The sequence below is a fragment of the Callithrix jacchus genome, chromosome 12, assembly GCF_049354715.1.
Source record: "Callithrix jacchus isolate 240 chromosome 12, calJac240_pri, whole genome shotgun sequence".
In the NCBI taxonomy this organism is placed as follows: domain Eukaryota; kingdom Metazoa; phylum Chordata; class Mammalia; order Primates; family Cebidae; genus Callithrix; species Callithrix jacchus.
Window position 1 is genome coordinate 4689429 of NC_133513.1, and position 19498 is coordinate 4708926.

Here is a 19498-nt window from a genome sequence, read left to right on the forward strand (position 1 = left end):
GATGGGGTCTTCCTGACGGAGACAGGCGGAAGCTCAACATCTGAGGCTCGGCTTGCGGCTGCATAGCCGCAAGGGCCCTGGAGCCCCACTCTCGGCCAGTGGGGGACTGCCCAGCACGGGCCTCTGTCCCTGCAGCTGCTCAGGGAAGGGAATGGCTGCCCTCCACGGGCCAGGCAAGGCAGGAGGCCCAGCAAGCTGCTGGTGGCTCCCTGTCCTCCTGGCCCCACTCACCTGCTTCAAGCACTGCAGCAAGACGCGGAAGAGCAGAGAGTAGGGCAGGGAGCCCAGCCGCACAGCCGGGCCCGCAGGCCCTGTGGGAGGAGAAAGGGAGCCGCCGGCCTTCTTCTCAGAGCCTCTCTCCAGCTCCCTGCCGAATCAAGAGAAGCAGCTGAGGCCAAGTTCCCGCAGCAGCAACAGAGCAGACTCAGTACCTCCCCACCCTGGGACATCCCTCAGACATGCAACCGGGGCCGCCACAGCCCCAGTGCCCGACGCCCTGAGCCTCATGGGCTGTGGGAAAGGCCCCACGTACATGTAGTCACAGACGCAGTAGGGGCTGAACCGCACGACCCCGTCCTTGTTGGGCAGGCCGAGGCGGTGCAGTGAGTCAGCCCGCAGCAGCAACAGGAAGTCAAAGGCCTGTCGAAGAGAGAACAGTGAAATCCAGCCAGGCTCGTGCAGGTCCAAGACAGGCGGCGCCCTCACCTGCTCGGACCTGAGTCTAGTACCATTAAGCACTCAGAAAAGGCCACCTGCTGATGAGCACACATCCACACCCCAACACAGACACAGGCTCTGTCCTGGTGACACCGGAGGCCCAGCACCCACCGCCTCCTCCCTCCCTGCCTGCCTCAGAGCTCACGCAGAGCCTGACGTCCCCACCACCACAGCTGGGCCCTCCTGGGATGGAGGGGATGGATGCCTCACTCCTCTGGCATCATCACATGCCCCCAACTGCCAGAAAGTGGAGCTTGGTTCCCAGCGTGCCACTTCTTCCATCCATGCTGAACAGGACTCCGACGCCACAGGGGGAGTCTGCTCTGGAAGGGGGGCTCCCATCCCAGTCACCTCTGCTCAGCCTAGTGCCGACATCCATAGGGCAAACTCAGTGCAGCTCCTCCAACTGTACCCTCTCCAGCCCTGCCCTGCCCTGCCCTGCCCTCCCCTGTGCTGCCCATCTGCCCAGCCCTCAGCTGCAGGTCCTTCACAGATTCTGCAGCACCAGGAGTGTCAGGGCCATGCACTCCCTGAAAGTCGCCATGCTTCCTTTTCTCTGCCTTAACCTATGCCACCATGTGGCTTAGAGTGGTAAGCCACACACACATGGACTACAGGCAGAGTTAAGGGCAGCAGGGCTGGGGAGGCTGCAGCCACAGTGGGTACAGAGGAGAGGACAGTTGGCTGAGGGTCCATCCTGGGGCCGCCTCTGCAGCTTCCAAGAACCACATCTGCCAAAATGGGGACACCTGGCTGGGCCCCAGGAACCGGTCACCCACCCTGGGCCATCGTACCTGTAGCCGGATGCTGCTGGCAATGGGCAGGGTGTACTTGTGCTTATAGTGGAGCTGGATGTGGCTGACCAGCATCTCATACACGCGCGTGGCGTGGCTCGCAGGCAGGGTGTACAGCTTGGTCTGCAGAGAGAGGACACAGCTTACCGTGGTGCAGGAGGTGGAAACACAGCCCTAAGACAGCACACCCCGGGGCAAAGGCCAAAACGGCCTCTCTAGAGAGGATGGGTGCTTCAAAACGCCACCCTTGAACCCAGGACCCCCAGGGCTTTCTCCTCAGCAGCAAAAAGTAAAACCCAGCCTCGTGAGCATCTCATTAGTAGGGTAGATCAACAGGTGAAGCACGATGCATTCAATGGACAAGCTTCAGCTGCATGGCTGAGAGCACCGAATGGGGCAGGGAGTGTGCTCTGCAGGGGGGACCCCAGGCATGGCTATCACCCCCACGAAGCCCCCACGGCACCTCCCTGACACATGAGGCAGGGCATGAGAGCCGCTGGGGCCTCCAGCAACCTTGGGGCCGGGGCCAACAAGAGGCAGTGGAAATCCAGCCACAGCCCGAGGGACCCTTCGTGGTACTCTGCACCTTGGAAGTGACTGGTGATAGTATTTACAAAACTTACGCTGTTATTTATTTATTTTTTTCTTGAGACATAGTCTCGCCGTTGCCCAGGCTAGAGCGCAAGAGCGAGATCTCAGCTCACTGCAACCTCCACTCTCCAGGTTTCAAGCGATTCTCCTGCTAAACCCCCAATCTCAGCCATCTGCCTCCACCTCCCACAGTGCTGGAATTACAAGCCTTAGCCACGGTGCCCGTGGGCTGTTACTCTTTCTAAAGAAATTATTCACACATTTACATGATTAGAGAAATCATTTAAAGAAACTACTGAGGCCAGGTGCGGTGGCTCACACCTGTAACCCCAGCACTTTGGGAGGCCGAGGTGGGCGGATCACGAGGTTAGGAGTTTGAGACCAGCCTGGCCAACGTGGTGAAACCTCATCTCTACTAAAAATACAAATTAGCCAGGTGTGGTGGCGCGTGCCCGTAATCCCAGCTACTCAGGAGGCTGAGGCAGGAGAATTGCCTGAGCCTGAAAGGCAGAGTTTGCAATGAACGGCGATTGAGCCACTGTACTCCAGCCTGGGCAACAAGAGTGAGACTCTATAAAAAAAAAAAAAAAAAAAAAAAAAGATAAATCAGAACCCCTATATGCTGCTCGAGTGGATGGAAAATGGCACAGCACCAGTGGAAACAGCCTGGTGTCACCTCAAAACGTCAAATGCAGACTAAACCTAGGTCCCAACAATCCATGCCTAGGTGCAGACCCAGGAGAAGTGAAAATGCAGGTCTGACAGGACCCTCCAACGAAGGTGCATAGCAGCTGAAAGGGGGACACAGGCCCAATGTCCACCAACACAATGTGCTCCACGGAGAGGCGATGGAATATTAGCCACGAAAAGGAAGGAAGCACTGACACTTGCCACAACCTGATGGGACTGAAAAAGTGATGCTGGATGAACAACCCAGTCACAAGACAGGAAATTCTTCCACCAGCCAATGACTTTCGGATGAATTTGCTGTGACTTCATTCCTATGAAATATTCAGAGTAGACAAATCTAGGGCTTGGTGGTACACAGGGGTGAGGCAGCAACAGGGGATAGGCAGCAACAGGGGATAAGAACTTGTGCTGCTGGTGTGCTCTGGAGGTTCTCAAGCGGACTGCGGGGAGGGCTGCAGAGCTCTGAATTGACTGAAAACAACGGAATCCTTCACTGTGAACGGGCAAACTGCATGGCACGTGAATTAAACCGCAACAAAACAGCTGCGAATATTAACCTGACCTCGGGGTGGAAATGGAGGTCCACCCTTCCCTCAGCTGCTGTGCTGGGTGCCAAGGGGAAGTGCTGTGCTGAGGATGGTCCGTTCTGGCCCTGACTTAGGAGCGCAGGGACAGGCCCTGGTCAGGGTGTAGGATAGGGCCACTCGCATCCCTGCTGTCACGGGCAGAGGCAACCAAAGGAACCTCCTTCCATCCCTCTACAGAGCAGGAGGGTTTGGCTGCCCATGGTGACCACCGCACCCTCGGCGAACCCAGGTAAGCCACCGGTCCCGCTGGGGAACAGACTCCAACATGAAGCAGACGCTGCTGGTGGACAACAGCTAGCCCCGCACATCCCAGGAGCAGAGGCCTCCCACAGAACACCCACCTGAAGGATGACCAGGAGCCCCAGGACTGCTGTCTTCACGTCCTCCAGGGAGGCTGAGTATGCAGCCACATCCCTCTCTTCCAGCTCCGGGGGTGGGGAGAGGGAGCGGGCCATCACCTTTAGAGACAAGACCAGGGCTTGGAGCCAGGCTCATCGCTCTCTATGACAGTGGCCGGCAGAACAAACACTCTCCACCATCAACACCTCCTTTGCTTTTTCTTTTCTTTTTTTTTTTGAGACAGTGTCTCACTCTGTCGCCAGGCTGGAGTGCAATGGCGCAATCTCGGCTCACTGCAATCTCCACCTCCTGTGTTCAAGTGATTCTCCTGCCTCAGCCTCCAAGTAGCTGGGACTACAAGCGCACACCATCTCACCCACCTAATTTTTTGTATTTTTAGTAGAGATGGGGATTCACCATGTTGGCCAGGATGGTCTTGATCTTCTGACGTTGTCATCTGCCCACCTCAGCCTCCCAAAGTGCTGGGGTTACAGGCGTGAGCCCCCGTACCTGGCCTTTTTCTTTTTGAGATGGAGTCTCACTCTCACCCAGGCTGGAGTGCAGTGGCAGGATTTTGGCTCACTGCAACCTTTACCTCCCAGGTTCAAGCAATTGTCCTGCCTCAACCTCCCGAGTAGCTGGGATTACAGGCGCCTGCCACCACACCTGGCTAATTTTCAAATTTTTAGTAGAAACAGGGTCTCACCATGTTGGCCAGGCTGGTCTTGAACTCCTGACCTCAAGTGATCCACCTGCCTTGGTCTCCCAAAGTAGTGGGATTAGAGGTGTGAGCCACTGTGCCTAGCCTTCATCTTGGTTTCTCAAAAGCAAAGATGCCCTTTACACCCGAGTGTGAAGAAACCAAAATGCATCTGAAAACTGAAGGGCAAGCTGCTGGCTGGGCAGGAAGGATGGCAGGCCAAAGCCCTGACCCCAGGTCTCGGCTCCAGCCAGGGTCCAGGAGGCCCAGCATGGTGGCCCCAGCATGTGACAGGACACCCATGTCCAGGACCTTCAGTCATGACACAAACCCAAAAGTGGCAGGCCCTGCACAGGCCTCCTGACACCCATACTGCAGGGAGAGGAGCCTCACCAATGGAGACAGCCACCAGTCACTTGAAGAAAGGAACAGAGGGCCCAGAAGCCATTTCTGCCCATGGGGCTCTGACACCGTAGCACCCCGGCCCTTGGTCCAACGGCGCTCACCTTCTCAATGATGTCCAGCAGGCTGTTGAAGTGGTGTGTGTGGCAGCCCTCTGCCAGGTCCACCAGCAACTGGGTGGCCAGCTTTCGGACCTGGTGGTCTTTATCCTCGGGGATGTGGGAGAGCTGGGAGATGACCACCGAGTTAATCAGCTCCTCCTGCACAGGCACAAGGGAGGCAAGGTGAGCACCAGCTCAATGAGGGCCACATCTCACGAACTTCCAATTCTACAGGGCACCGACCTGGAAGCAGTGGACATGTCCCTCAAGCCTTCAGCACAGCTGGGCAGGGAGCATCGGCACCAATGAGCATGACTCAAGAGACCCCAGTGCCCCTTCCTAGGGATCCCGTCCAGTCCCTTGTTCAGAAGACTAGCCGGCACAGGCTCAGGGCCCAGGATTCACAAGGGAGCAGCAGAGGAGAGGCCCTGCTGGTGGCCGGTCACCGTCACAGCCAAGAGCCCCTCCCATGTGGGGCTGTGAGTATGTGCATGAGGGTGAGTGCGGGTGGGTGTGAGTACGTGTGGGCATGTGCACGTGTGTGTGTTGGAGAAATGGAGGCCCTGGCAGCACACCACCTGTGCTGGGGACGGCATGAGTTTTTACAGAAGCAGGTAAAAGGTTCCACAGGAACACAGAACAGGACAAGACCCCTGATGAGAGAAGCCAGAGAACCCAAAGGAACTTCCTGGAGGCAGCCCTTAGCTCCACCGGATGGGACTTGGGATTGCAACACCCAGAGGCGGGCGATTCAGGGAGAGTGGAGGCTGCGGAGGGGAGCACAGGGGGCAGCTCTCAGCAGGGGAGGACTTCGAGGCTGCGGGCAGGGGTGCAGCGGAAAGGGACAGCCTCAGAGCCTAAGCTGTGTCTACTGGGAAAGGGGTGGGTACAGCTGGCAGGCACACAGTCTCTCTCAAGGAAGGTGCACAGGGTGAACGCCATGACAAAAACAGAAGACGATGTCCCCACACCAGACTGGTCTAAACTAACTCACAACAGAATTCTTAAGAGGCTTCTGTGTTTGGTGATGACCCGGCCGGGGCTCCCTGAGGCCAGGCGCTGTGCCCATCTTGCTACCTGGCCATGTGTCAAGGCCTGGCCCAGGCCTGCCAGAGGCAGCCAGGACGAGCAAGCTAGCGAATGAACAGGGGTAAACAGACCATGCCGGGGGCTGCAGAGGGCCCAGCAGGACCGAAGTCCCAGGCAGACTGCAGCTCTGCAGGAGCATGTGCAAGGCGGGACAGCCTGCCCCATGAAGAAACAGCCCTGAGCCCCCAGCTGCAGATGCCCAGGACACATACCTCATAGAATTGCCTGTTGATGAGCAGCACGAAGGACAGCACATCCAGCACCTTGATGCGCACGGCGCCTCGGGACTCGCTCCTGTGAGACAGCAGCCTGCTGGGGCAGCGGGGAGTACCTGGCCACAGCCCCGCACTAGCCTGTCCGCCTGGCACTGGCCAGCCCAACTGTGGGTCCTCCCGTGGCCAGGCACACATGGCACAGGGCTCTGCCTCCCAGGACAGGTCTCTACAGACAACCCCCGACAGGAGGAAGCCCAGCGGCATCGAGAGAGGATTTTGTCCTGCTGGAAAGCAAGCTAACAACAGCTCACCCAGAGCCGGGGTGCTCCAGAGGCAGAGAGGAAGGCTGTTTATCGGCCATCCTGAGACCCAGCCCAGGGTGAGGGACCCAGAAAGAGACAGGGCCAGGCTTCAGGCTTCAGGCAGGGCTGCAGAGGCCCCCCTACCTGAAGAATCTCTCCATCAGTGCCTGCAGGTTCTGAATCCAGCCATCCTTGGCCGGGTGGATGGACTGCGCTCTATACGAGATGAGGTTCAGGAGGGAGGACTCCTGTCAAAAGAAGAGCCAGCGTTGGCGCCTGCCCCTCCAGTGCTCTCCTTCTCCACACTGGGCTGCTGGCCCGGAGGCTGCTTTGCTCTTGGAACGCAGCTGCCTCACAGCCTGCAGGGAGCCCACAGACACAAAGGCACTCCTGGCAGTGGGGGAGACTCGTGTACAAACCCACGGAAAAGCCTGGGCACCAAGCTGAGTGTTCCTGGCAAAACGACTGCTGCCGCCTGGGAGCCACAGGGCTCCACAGAGTTGGGCGGAAGCTTCCTCCACGCAGGTGAGAGGAGACCGATGGGCAGGCTAACGCTGAGCTCGCCAGCAGACACGTGCTCCGCCCGTTGGTGCCCTGGCAGCCTTCCTTGCCCTAGTGCAGAAAGCAGGTGCCCACCCAGCCTTTGGCTTCCAAGGCTCAGAAAGCTGCACTTCACCCAGAACCGGCCCCTCCCTGCCAGCCAAAGCCCAAAAGGCCCACCCGAGAGGGACTCTTACAGGCCTCTGGTCTGCACAGCTCTCCACCAGCTCAAAGTATCTCTCCTGGGAACCGTGGAACTCGTTCTGGTCACACAGCTCCTCCACCGTGGTCAGCAGGTCATGGACGATGGTCCTGAGCTCCAGGCTGTCCAGAGTCTGCAGTGGGCACGGTGACACAGGCTGACTTCCACTCCCCACACGGACTCAGCACCAGAGGCCTCGCTCTGCACCCGCTGCATGGGGACACTCCCGGCCAACTCAAGCCACACTGGGCCACATGGAGACAGACAGCCCCAGCCCTCTGAGGCCATGCAGGTTAAGACACCCCCCAGATCCTCTCCAGGGGCCACACTGGGCCACATGGGTCAATATGCCCCCCACTAGGTCCTCTCCAGGGGCCACAGTGGCTGTGTTGGCAGCTGCTGTTCCTGCCCATACCCCACTCTCAAGGAATCCAGGCTATGCCCACACAAGGAGGAAGCTCAGGCAGGAAGGCTGACGGCAGCCACAGCCATAGGCCCTTTCTTGCCTCTCCCAAGTCCAGCCTTTTCTAGAAGCCCTGGACTATGGCTTCTGCCACTGCCACTCGGAACTGCAGCATCCCCTGGCCAGCGGTCGGTGGCAATGGTCTGGCCAGCAACAGGCCCTGAGAGGACCTCAGTCCCTGCTAAGCCCTGGCCTCCCTTCCATCGTCTAGTCTCCTGTACATCGCCCGGCACAGGCTCCAGGAAAAGGCCCAGCCCTGAGCCCCTGCTTGTTACCAGCCTCGCCTCCCCAGAGCCCCTAAACTGATGAGGCTGTGTGGCTGTGGAGTCCTCGTTATAGATGTAGTTAACAGACTTGACTAATGCTGTCTTGTCACACCAAAGCCACACTGGATTCCCTCTAGGTCATGAAGGTGGCCTGCAGGTCACTCTGCAGACTGAGCAACACTGGCCCAGGGGCAGCTCACCTACTGCATATCCCTGTCTGGGGCCGAAATGATGGAGCACATCTGGAAGGATCAGATCTGTCTCCAGTAAAAGGTGGATTCGCACCCCAGTGAATCACCAGAGAACACAGTTCCAGCAGTCTCTACGGGACGCCCAGAGATGGGGCCCAAGGTACCATCTTCTGAGTGGGCTGAGCCTGCCCGTCTGGGGTCCCAGTGCTTCCTGGAGCTCCTGCCCTCGCCTCACCTGGAGCTGCTGAAGGAGCCGTTCGATGATGTTCAGCAGAATGTCCCATGTCACCGCCTGGAGCTCCTTCCTGTACTTCTTGATGAGCCTGGTGATTGACAGGACAATCTCATAGGACACCACCTCATTCGCACACGCCATAGCCTGGAACACAGGGCAGCACACAGGGTCAGAGCAGCTTGCTGAACAAGGAACGCCCTCCCTGTCACCCTTGGAACTGGGCAAAGTACACCTGAGCCCACGATGCCCACCATGCATGCATCATGGGCCACAGAAAAAGCATGTGGGGCACCCAGGACGGGTTTTCTACATGCTCCGGTACTGTCAGGACACAGACAGGGCCCCACCTCCATGACTGCCTGCAAAGTCCCTGACTCAAGACAGACCAGCAACTCTGAATCCTGGGCACCCAGTGTACCAGCCCAGCAGCACCCGAAAGCTGCCCCAAGTTCTGCTGCAAGCCGTGCACAAAGACGACACCCACCCCCACCGCCCCTATGGGGAAGGTTGCAGCAGCAAGAGCAGAGGATCAGGAGAGCCCGTGTGACCCGCACTGCAGCACATCTGAGCTGCTCCTCACTATAAAACCAGGATGGCCGGGCACGGTGGCTCAAGCCTGTAATCCCGGCACTGTGGGAGGCTGAGGCAGGCGGATCACAAGGTCAAGAGATCGAGACCATCCTGGCCAACATGGTAAAACCCCATCTCTACTAAAATATAAAAATTAGCTGGGCATGGTGGCACTCGTCTGCAGTCCCAGCTATTTGGGAGGCTGAAGCAGGAGAATTGCTTGAACCCAGGAGGTAGAGGTTGCAGTGAGCCAAGATCGCGCCATTGCACTCCAGCCTGGTGCCTGGCGACAGAGCGAGACTCTGTCTCATAAAAAAAACAGGATGATGCTTATGCCCTGGCCTCCAGGGGGCTATGGGCACCAAATGAGGACGCGCATAGAATGCGTGCCAGTCATTGCAGGGCACTATGGAAACTGAAGCTGTGCCCCCAGCATCTGTGCCACAGCATCACTGCAGAGACAGGGCACGCTTAGCACTGGACAAAACAGAACCATCAACAGCAAGAGAACGGCTGTCCCAGAGGGAGCATTCAGCTCCAGATGATGAAACTGTAAGATGTATGGTTTGCTTGATAATAAAGCCTTAAGGCCGGGTGCAGTAGCTCACGCCTGTAATCCCAGCACTTTGGGGGGCCAAGGTGGCTGGATCACCTGAGGTCAGGAGTTCCAGAACAGCCTGGACAACATGGTGAAACCCCGTCTCTACTAAAAATACAAAAACTTAGCCAGGTGTTGTGGCACATGCCTGTAGTCCCAGCTACTCAGGAGGCTGAAGCACGAGAATCACTTGAACCCTGGAGGCAGAAGCTGCAGTCAGCCAAGACTGTGCCACTGTACTCCAGCCTGGGCAACAAGAGTGAAACTCTGTCTCAAAAAAAAAGGAGAATAAAGCCTTCACAGTAGCCCCAGACTTCACCCCTGGTGGCAAAGCAACTGCCTGGAAAGACCTAAAAATGCAACCGCAGCCCCCATAGCAGGACCCCCAGCAGGGTGGGCGGGCAAGGCCTGTTCCTGCCAACTCACTGGGCAAGGAAACCGCCTCACCTGGTAAAATGATGGCAGCACGGATGTCGGCGAGTTCCTGAGAGAATAGAGCCGGTGGGCTCCCCAGAGAGCCATGCCCACAAAAAACACGGCTCCTCTCAGCAGGGGGGCGTCTTCCATGTAGGCTCTGAAAGTGTTCCCCAGAGAGACAGTACGTGAGCAGGGCCCCAGCCCAGGGTCTGCCATAGATGGGTGAGGTTGCTGGGGCTTCTGCAGCAGCCCCAGAGGTCCCTGTGCTTAGGGGACAGGAGCACACTGGGCAGGGCGGGGAACACAGGCCAACAGTAACACTCTCGTTCACTCTGACACACAGGTGGCAGCCCATCACCGCTGACCATACTGTGAGCCACAGGTCATGCCAGGGACAGGAAGGGGGCAAGAGGGACGACCCTCAGCCTCACAGTCTGGGGGGAGACATAGGCGCCAGCCACACCATTTCCCAGGTAAATGCAAAATCTCCTTGTCCAATCACAGCCAAGGAGAGCTCACAGGATGACGGCAAAACCTACTCTGGGAGGTGGGGGAGTTAGTGACCATGCTAAGCCTCAGGGAACACTCAGACCAGCTTATAGAAGGTGGAAGAACCTTCCAGCAAGAGGAATCAGTGCATGCACAAGCCCGAGGTGGGCGGGAGATGGCAAGATGGAAGGAATGAGGGGAGCAGGGGCTGAGGCAGGGCTGGGCCCCCAGGGTCTGGTTCCATGGGAGGAACTTGCATCCCGAGGGCACTGGGAACCAACTGGCTTCAGGCAAAGGGTGACATGGTCAAATCTGTGTCAGAAAAAAGCCACCTGGGTGCTGCATAGAGGAGTGGGCTTCAGGAGGTAGGGACAGATACAGGAGAGCAGGAGGAGGGGAAGCTGAGAGCATGGATGGGAGGCCAGGGTGTGGGCAGAGCTGAGCCACCTCCCGGGGCTAGAGCAACAGAACTGGCCACAGTGTGGCTGTGGGGGTAAAGGGAAGGGCAGTGTCAAGGTCAAGACCTCAAGCCTCGCCTTGTAACAGGCTAAGCCCCGCTGGAGGATGTCCTGGCACAGGGGCAGGCTCCAAGCTGGTTGTGGACATTCTGTTGAACTGACAGAGGAAGGAGAGGACAAGGACTCGCTCCCAGAAGTCACGGGCCTCACTCTAGTGGCAGCCTCTCGAACAGCGGCCCGAAAGGACAGGGACTCTCTAAGCCAATGTGTGCTCAGCAAGGGACACGGAGGCTGCCCCGAGGGCTGTGTTGGCCTCCACGGCCCTGAACCCCGCCCAGTGCACTTGCCTGTCCTCCATGAGGTGGCACATGTTGTAGATGGCGCTGTGACCCAGGTGGGTGCCAAGGAGGTTCCGCATCAGCTGCAAGACACGATGCATGTCAGGGGCTGGCAGGCACAAGCCCCGCCCCCAGCCCCAGTCCCTCTGCGGCCCCGCCTGGCTGCTGCTGTAGACACTCAAGGTTCGGCCAGCTCACCACTATCTCCTCCAAACACAGGGGCAGCGGGGTTCTCAACACGCCACCAAAACCCTGATCTCAGCTCAACTGCCCGAGAAAATGACACTGGCCATCCATCAACAGGCTATTGTCTTGCCATCCCAAGAATCAGGTGACCATTCATGGAAAACAAGCCAGCCCTCGTCCCATCTGTGTGCCCTCATGGGAAACAAGCCGGCCCTCGTCCCATCCGTGTGCCCTCAGGAACCTTCCGGAGCAGCTTCAGAGACCCCACCTTCCAGCAAGGCTCGCAGAGCTCCTTGGCGTTGACGGTGCGACAGAGAGTGACAATGAACACTGGGAGGCTCTCGGCCGGCAGGCAGTTGTAGCAGACCACAGCGTCCAGCACCTGCAGGGAGACCTGGAGGGAAGAAGACACGGCTCACGCCACTGCTGCCCCAGCTCCTGGCTGAGGAGGACACCCAGGCCTCCTTCCCACCTCCTTCAGCCAGCACTGCCACGCCTCCCCACTTCCCAGGCCGCCTCTCTCCAAGCCACAGGGCAAGCGGGCATGTGGGAAGCACCCAACATCCCTGTCACTGAGGGTCATTGATGCTGTCATCTACCCTGAGCTCCAACTCCACATGGAGGCGCCCTGCTGTCCTGACTTACACGGGGGACTCCTAAGGCTCAGGGAGACCGAGCAGCTTCCCCAGGGCCACACAGCCAGCAGATGCCACAGAGGGCTCAACCCCCAAGCCCAAGCCTCCCAGATACGAGGGCGAAATGGACTGGCCCTGGAGAGGGGAGGCACTGACCTCTATGTCCACAGAGGACGCGGTCCGGACACACAGCAGACAGATCATCCTGCAGGGGGCACTGTGCTCAGTCCTGGCAGCGCTGCCTGGAGGGCCAAGCCGCCCCAGGCTGTGGTTTAGTCACTACACGTCAGTTACACACGTGGCTCGTCCTCCCTGGGGGTCCCACCCACCCAACAAGCACTCAGGTTCCTGCCGTGCACCAGCCACTGCGCTCAGTGCTGGGTGTTCAGCAGGAGTGAGACAGAGGCCCGGCTCTCAGAGATTTCAGGCAACAAATCATGACAAAAAGGAACTAAATATCAGGTGACAGCTCCGTAGAAGGGAGCTACGTCAACCATCAGCCTCTCCCTTTTTTGGTGATTTCAACAACTTTATCTGCCCTGCGGAGCTGACCGCAGGACCGTCATCAGAACAATCTCCATTCTTTTCTTACTGAACCATCCTTGCGATGTATTCGTCGAGGTAGCAGCTGTTGAATTTCACCAAATTCACCAGCACCAGAAGGAATTCCGAGGACAAGCCAACATCCATCCACTGCAGGACAAAGTCAGCTGGGGGAGAAGCGGCAGCAGTCTGCAAGGATGCTGAATCCATACCTCCCACTCGCCTCCCCCGGCAGGACAGTGTGTCCAAACCCATCGCTGCCGGATACCACATCTTCAGTCCCCCTGCAGCAACAGGCAGGCCACGCACATATACTAGAATCCACCATCCCTGGGACTGTGCAGAGGGTCTGAGCCAAGACGGCAGCAGGAGCGTGTGCTGTACACTCAGAGCCCAACTGAGGCTGGAAGGCATCAATACCCCCAGATTCCTGGGCATTCGCCACTGCCCCACAAGAGAGCCACTTGGAGGAGATGCCCACACACTTGGCTGCCAGCCTTGTCACTTCAGACAAGAAACCTGCTAGCAGGCACCTGGCCAGCACCTGGCCGGGGGGCAGCCCAGCCGCTGAGGCCCTTTTCTGGGTGACAGAACAGTGGAGCCTGAGTCGGACTGATCTCTTCCTCCTCTTTCTCTACTCTGCACAATAATGATACAGAGACCCAGGACAACGGAAACCTCCCACTGCAGGATGGCAGGAGGAAGGTCCAAAAAGGGGGAATGGGAGGACGAGGATGGGACCAGCACACTCCAGTGAGACCGGGTCAGCAGCGCCACCTCCCGGTGAAAGAACTCAGCCCAGCTCCTGCCACTGCAGGAGTATTCCTAGGTTCCAGGCCCCAGAGACTCACAGTCAGCAGGTCTGGGGTGAAAGCCAGGACTCTGCATTTTTAACAGGTGCCCCAGGAGATTCGGGCCATGCAGGTGAGCCCAGATGCATGGAGCAGCACAAGCGTACACGCTGCAGCCACTCCCCAGCCCTAGGTCCTTCCCATCCCAGACCACACTTGTTCGCCAAGGGCAGAGAAACCTCACACCCAATGTGGCACCCACCCAGCTCTTCCTCCAAGTAGGTGATATGTCTCCCATTGTCCGTGAGGGCCTTGAAAACTTCCAGCCTTTCGTGGAGGTCTTCGTTGGAAGGGTAATCCTTGATGACCTTAAAGAAGAGAGCCCTGAGGATCCCCAAACGCTCGCCCTAAAGACAAAAGACACAGGATCAGCAGACCTGCCAGCATCTCCTCCACAGCTGCCAGAAGTCCCTGAAGGGCAGGGGGCACCTGCACTCCAGCCCTGGGCTCCATTCTTCCCACGAGTGCCCTGCAAGGGACAGTTCTGCAACATCAGTGGTATTCAGGGCAGGGGGCCGCTGACCCGCATATGGGAGCACCTGCTTCGTGTCGGTTCCTGGCACAGTGGGCTGTGCAGGGCAGAGACCACTCAGCTCCCACCTGACCCCTGCACTTGGCCCAGGGCAGGCACCCTTGTGCTCACAGACTGATGACAAAGCTGAAGCGGGGGAAGCCCAGGAGAGCCCGTGAGAGCGACAGCCCTTTTGAGCAGCGAGCAGCGAGACAGGAAGGAGTGGAAGTGGCCAACCGCGGGAGGCTGGAACAGCAAGAGGCCTGGGTGTTCAGGGTCACCCGAGACCAGCACGGCTGGAACGCAGTGAACAGGGGAGCGGCCCCGAAAGGGGGCGGGGGCAGAACAATGCCGCAGCCGTGCACCAGCTGCCAGGCACAGTCTCAGCACTCTGTAAGAACTGCCTCACAGGATCTCCAGAACATCCCAGAAGAGGAAGAGGCAACGACCATCTCTGATTACAAGCGAAGAGGCAGTGCCCACAGTCACACAGACATCGTGACAACAGGAGACCTCAAAGGACATCCAGCTCCAGAGCCTGTCAGCCCCTAGACCCTGTGCCCAGCACCTCACCTAGGCATGAGTCCAAACCCGGCCCCGCAGGGACAGGACAATAAGTGGGCGGCCCGACGTCATTCATCCCAGCGTGGCCCCGGGCCTTACCTGCCCCTGCACGATGGCCTTCAGCAGAGCCAGCACCGCGTGCCGGGCTTCCAGCGGCCGTTCTGGCTGCAACATATCCGCAACTGCCTTCCAGAGTGCTTCCACTGCATGCTGTCACCAGCAGAAGGGACAGCGGTGAGGACGTGCTCTCCAAGAACCCTGACCCCGTCAATTGGAGGACAGTGCCATGAGCAGAGGAAAGGGCGGAACAACAGGGGCTTGTGACTTACAGCCCACCTCTAAAGCTCACATTTCATGTGTGTCCTGCAGCCTGTGATGACCACAGGCTTGGAATGGGGAATGACTCAGACCTGCCTCAAACTCCAGCAGGTCCCTTTCACCACCACCAGGTGACCAACTGGGAGCACAGAGGACAGCAGCAGGCCAGGGCAGCTATCCTGGCCTCATCTGGACCAGCAGGCATCCCACTAGAGCTGTGTGAACACTGGCAGGAAGTCATGGGACAGTGTCAGAACCAGAGTGCACACTGAGCCCTGGGCCTGCACCTACCCCAGAAACCCTGCTCGTGGCCTTCCTCTAGTGAACACGCTGGCCTCGGGCCCTCGGCCCCACACCCCTACCCAGCCCCTGCTGCCCACCTGCTGAAATCTGCCTCCTCTAACTCCCACCCAGCCTGTGCGGTGCTCGGCCCTGCTCCCTAGAGCTGCGTTCTTTTAGGTGTCATCTGACCAACGTCCCAACCAATTCAGGACAGCTGGCATTCTCACCTCCTTTGTCTCACTGACAATACTCCTATGGCTGCAACCTGAGTTGCAAAGATGTGTGGACACAGGGCCCAGGACCATCCCAGCCTCAGAGACCTGTTCATCTGTTCAAAGGCTGCTGCGTACCCACACACACAGCTTTCAGAACTGGATGCAGGATGCTTATTCTTTTTTTTTTCTGGAGACAGAGTCTTGCTCTGTCACCCGGGCTGGAGTACAATGGCATGATCTCAGCTCACCACAACCTCCGCTTCCCAAGTTTAAGCGATTCTCCTGCTTCAGTCTTCCAAACAGCTGGGATTACAGGTGCCCGCCACCACGCTGCCTGGCTAATTTTTGTATTTTCAGTAGAGACAGGGCTTCACCATGTTGACCAGGCTGGTCTTGAACTCCTGACCTCAGGCAATCTGTCTGCCTTGGCCTCCCAAAGCGCTAAGATTACAGGCAGGAGCCACTGTGCTGGCCCAAGGATGCCTATAATTTTGTTTTTTTAAGATGGAGTCTTGCTCTGTTGCTCAGGCTGCAGTGCAGTGGCATAATCTTGGCTCACTGCAACCTCTGCTTCCCAGGTTCAAGCAATCCTCCCACCTCAGCCTCCCGAGTAGCTAGGATTACAGGCGCACACCACCATGCCCAGCTAATTTTTGTACTTTTTTTTTTTTCTTTAGTAGAGATGGGGTTTCACCATGTTGGCCAGCTGGTCTCAAACTCCTGACCTTGTGATCCGCCCACCGCAGCCTCCCAAAGTGTTGGGATTACAGGCGTGAGCCACTGTGCCCTGCCAAGGATGCCTATTTTTTTTTTTCTGAGACTGAGTCTTACTCTGTCGCCCAGGCTAGAGTGCAGTGGCACGATCTCGGTTCACCTCTGCCTCCCAGGTTCAAGCAATTCTCTGCCTCAGCCTTCTAAGTAGTTGGAATTACATATACCTGCCACCATGCTAGGCTAATTTTTGTATTTTTATTAGAGACGGGCTTTCATCATCTCGGCCAGGCTGGTCTTGAACTCCTGACCTCAGGTGATCTACGCACCTTGGCCTCCCAAAGTGCTGGGAATACAGGCGTGAGCCACCGCTCTCGGCAGGATGCCTACCCTTTACACTTATCCTTGGCAACATGCAGCCGGCATGTTTCAGATGAGCTGCTACAGGGGCAGCAGTCTCTCTCCTCTTAGCAGATCCAAGCCTGAGAGGTCCAGGTATCCCCCCACTCTCCCACACAAACGCTGGCCAAGGTGGCCCTGAGGTGCCCCAGCTGCAACATGCACTCCAGGAATGACCACTTCCCATCCTGTCTCCGGGTCACCAGGAAAGCCTGGCAGTGTCTTCCCAAAATAAACATGTCTATGTCCATGAAGTCACCCAATACCACCAACCAGTCACCCTCCCAAAATGGCACCAGGACCAGTGTGCGTAGGGTTGTTCTCTGTGGAACCAACCCTTTCTTGATTTTTCTCCACCTGAACTTATACTACAAGAGGGCGAGTGAGCATGTATTAGTGTCAGCCACTGCAAACCTTTTTTTTTCTTTTTGAGACAGAGTCTCGCTCTGTCGCCCAGGCTAGAGTGCAGTGGCAAATCCCAGTCCACTGCAACCTCCACCTCCTGGGTTCAAGTGATTCTCCTTCCTCAGCCTCCCAAGTAGCTGGGATTACAGGCGCACACCACCATGCCTCACTAATTTTTGTATTTTTAGCAGAGAGGGGGTTTCGCCATGTTGGCCACCCTGGTCTTGAACTCCTGACTTCAGGTGATCCACCCACCTGGGCCTCCCAAAGTACTGGGATTACAGGTGTAACCCACCGTGCCCAGCCTCCAAACCCTTTCTGTGTTGCTAGAAAAGCCTAATCCCTTTGCTCTGCATGTCCACACTTGATTGGTCCCTCAAGGCTGTACTCAGGGCATTTCCAGAAGCTTCCCCATCACTAAGAGGAAAGCTAAATTTCCCTACAATAGTGCAAACCAGCTGGGTGCGGTAGCTCACACCTGTAATCCCAGCACTTTGGGAGTCCAAGGCAGGCAGATCACGAGGTCAGGAGTTCAAGACCAGCCTGACCAAAATAGTGAAACCCCATCTCTATTAAAAATACAAAAATTAGCCAGGTGTGGTGGTGCGCACCTGTAGTCCCAGCTACTGGGGAGGTTGAGACAGGAGAATTGCTTAAACCAGGAGGTGGAGGTTGTAATGAGCCAAGACCACACCACTGCACTCCAGCCCGGGTGACAGAGCAAGACTCCATCTCGGAAAAAAAAAAGACAGTGCAAACCGGATCATCAGCAGTCAGCTGTCAACCATGCACCTGAAAAAGGCAAACTCAGGCTTCGAAACAGTCCCCATGCCCCGCTCTAGGAGTTCAGTTGGACAAACCTACCTCTTCAAATTTCTTCGTTCTTGCAACTTCACAAATCTGTCCTATCATCCGGATGCGGTTGTTGAGGCCACATTCCACACTCAGTTCCTAGAGAAAGTTGAAAGAAGAAAAAGGGACCATCGCTCAGGTCACAGTCTCCTCGACTGCACGTCACAAACCACCTAAAGACTCGCACTGCATTTTCCAGACTAGAGACTTAAAACAGATATTTCTAAGCTGGTTGTGGTGGCTCACACCTGTAATCCCAGCACTTTGCGGGGCTGAGGCGGGTGGACTGGCTGAGGTCAGGAGTTCAAGACCACTGGCCAACGTGGTGAAACCCTGTTTCCACTAAAAATACAAAAAATATTAGCTAGGCGTGGTGGCACATGCCTGTAACTCCAGCTACTCGAGAAACTGAGACAGGAGAACTGCTTGAACCTGGGAGGCGGAGGTTGCAGTGAGCAGAGATGACACCACTGCACTCCAGCCTGGGCGACAGAGCAAAACTCCATCTGGAAAAAAAAAGTTATTTCTGAAATCAAGATTCACCAAGGGGCTTAGTGCTCCAACCTGGGGAGTTGAAATGTGCAATTTTTTTTCATGACTAAAATTTTGTATTGAGATACAACATAACATGAATTATACCATTAACAATTTCAACCTGTACAATTCAGTCTTTTTTTTTTTTTTAATTTTTTTTGAGATGGAATCTCACTCTATTGCTTGGTCTGGAGTGCAGTGGTACAATCTCAGCTCACTGCAACCTCTGCCTCCGGGTTCAAGCAATTCTCCTGCCTCAGCCTCCCGAGTAGCTGAGATCACAGGCGCCTGCCACCACACCTGGCTAATTTTTGTATTTTTAGTAGAGACGGGTTTTCACCATGTTGGTCAGGCTGGTCTCGAACTCCTGACCCTCAGGTGATCCACCCACCTTGGCCTCCCAAAGTGCTAGGATTACAGGCGTGAGCCATGGTGCCTGGCCCAATTCAGTCTTTCGTATAATCACAATTCTTGCAGCTATCTCTGCTAATTCCAGAACATTTTCATCATCCCAAAAGAAAATTCCGTACCAACTCCGTCTTCACCCCACCCCTGGCAAATATGAATATACTTCGTGTCTGAATGGATGGGTCTCGTTGAGCATCTCACGTAAGTGAGTTGGGCAGCACAGGGCGTTTATAAGCTTCTCTCGCCGGCACGTTCTCCAGCTTCATCTATGCTGCAGGCGCATTAGCGCTTCATGCCTTTCTATCGCCAAATCACATCCCATTGTATGGATGGACTAGATTCTATTTATCCACTCATCAGTTGATGAACGTTTTGGTTATCTCTAATTAGAAAACTTTACAAGTACAAAAATTCAGCATTTACTCACGGGCAAAACACAATGCCAAGTATGTGTGACAAACATACATAAAAAGTAAGGAGCTAGTCCCAGGCGCAGCAGCTCACACCTGTAATCCCAGCACTTCGAGAGGCCGAGGCGGGCAGATAACGTGCAGTCAGGAGTACAAGGCAAGCCTGGCCATTGTGGTGAAACCTGTCTCTACTAAAAATACAAAAACTAGCCGGGTGTGGTAGTGCCCGCCTGTAGTCCCAGCTACTTGGGAGGCTGAGGCAAGAGAATTGCTTGAACCCAGGAGGCAGAGGTAGCAGTGAGTGGAGACTGCGCCACTGTACTCCAGCCTAGGCAACAGAGCAAGACTCCATCTCAAAAAAAATAAAAATTAGCCAGGTG

The 19498-nt window shown here is 56.6% G+C and overlaps 1 protein-coding gene across 38 annotated transcripts in view; it reads right to left on the reverse strand.

The window, feature by feature from the left end:
* TSC2 (TSC complex subunit 2) overlaps positions 1 to 19498 on the reverse strand; it is a 36977-nt gene that overhangs the window by 16216 nt on the left and 1263 nt on the right. For 15 of the 38 annotated variants that reach the window (XM_078344332.1, XM_078344322.1, XM_078344331.1 and 12 more), the window contains exons 3-19: positions 17779 to 17865; positions 14684 to 14794; positions 13712 to 13856; positions 12708 to 12825; positions 12272 to 12320; positions 11749 to 11874; positions 11304 to 11377; positions 10040 to 10166; positions 8425 to 8568; positions 7265 to 7402; positions 6672 to 6775; positions 6223 to 6304; positions 4925 to 5080; positions 3721 to 3837; positions 1512 to 1634; positions 533 to 639; positions 232 to 367 (exon numbers count right to left, since the gene is read on the reverse strand). In XM_078344332.1, the coding sequence (XP_078200458.1) occupies positions 232 to 367; positions 533 to 639; positions 1512 to 1634; positions 3721 to 3837; positions 4925 to 5080; positions 6223 to 6304; positions 6672 to 6775; positions 7265 to 7402; positions 8425 to 8568; positions 10040 to 10166; positions 11304 to 11377; positions 11749 to 11874; positions 12272 to 12320; positions 12708 to 12825; positions 13712 to 13856; positions 14684 to 14794; positions 17779 to 17865 (1944 nt within the window). Of the gene's footprint in view, positions 1 to 231; positions 368 to 532; positions 640 to 1511; positions 1635 to 3720; positions 3838 to 4924; positions 5081 to 6222; positions 6320 to 6671; positions 6776 to 7264; positions 7403 to 8424; positions 8569 to 10039; positions 10167 to 11303; positions 11378 to 11748; positions 11875 to 12271; positions 12321 to 12707; positions 12826 to 13711; positions 13857 to 14683; positions 14795 to 17778; positions 17866 to 19498 lie in introns of all 38 variants that reach the window. The other 23 variants (XM_078344343.1, XM_078344336.1, XM_078344342.1 and 20 more) reach the window with 3 other exon arrangements.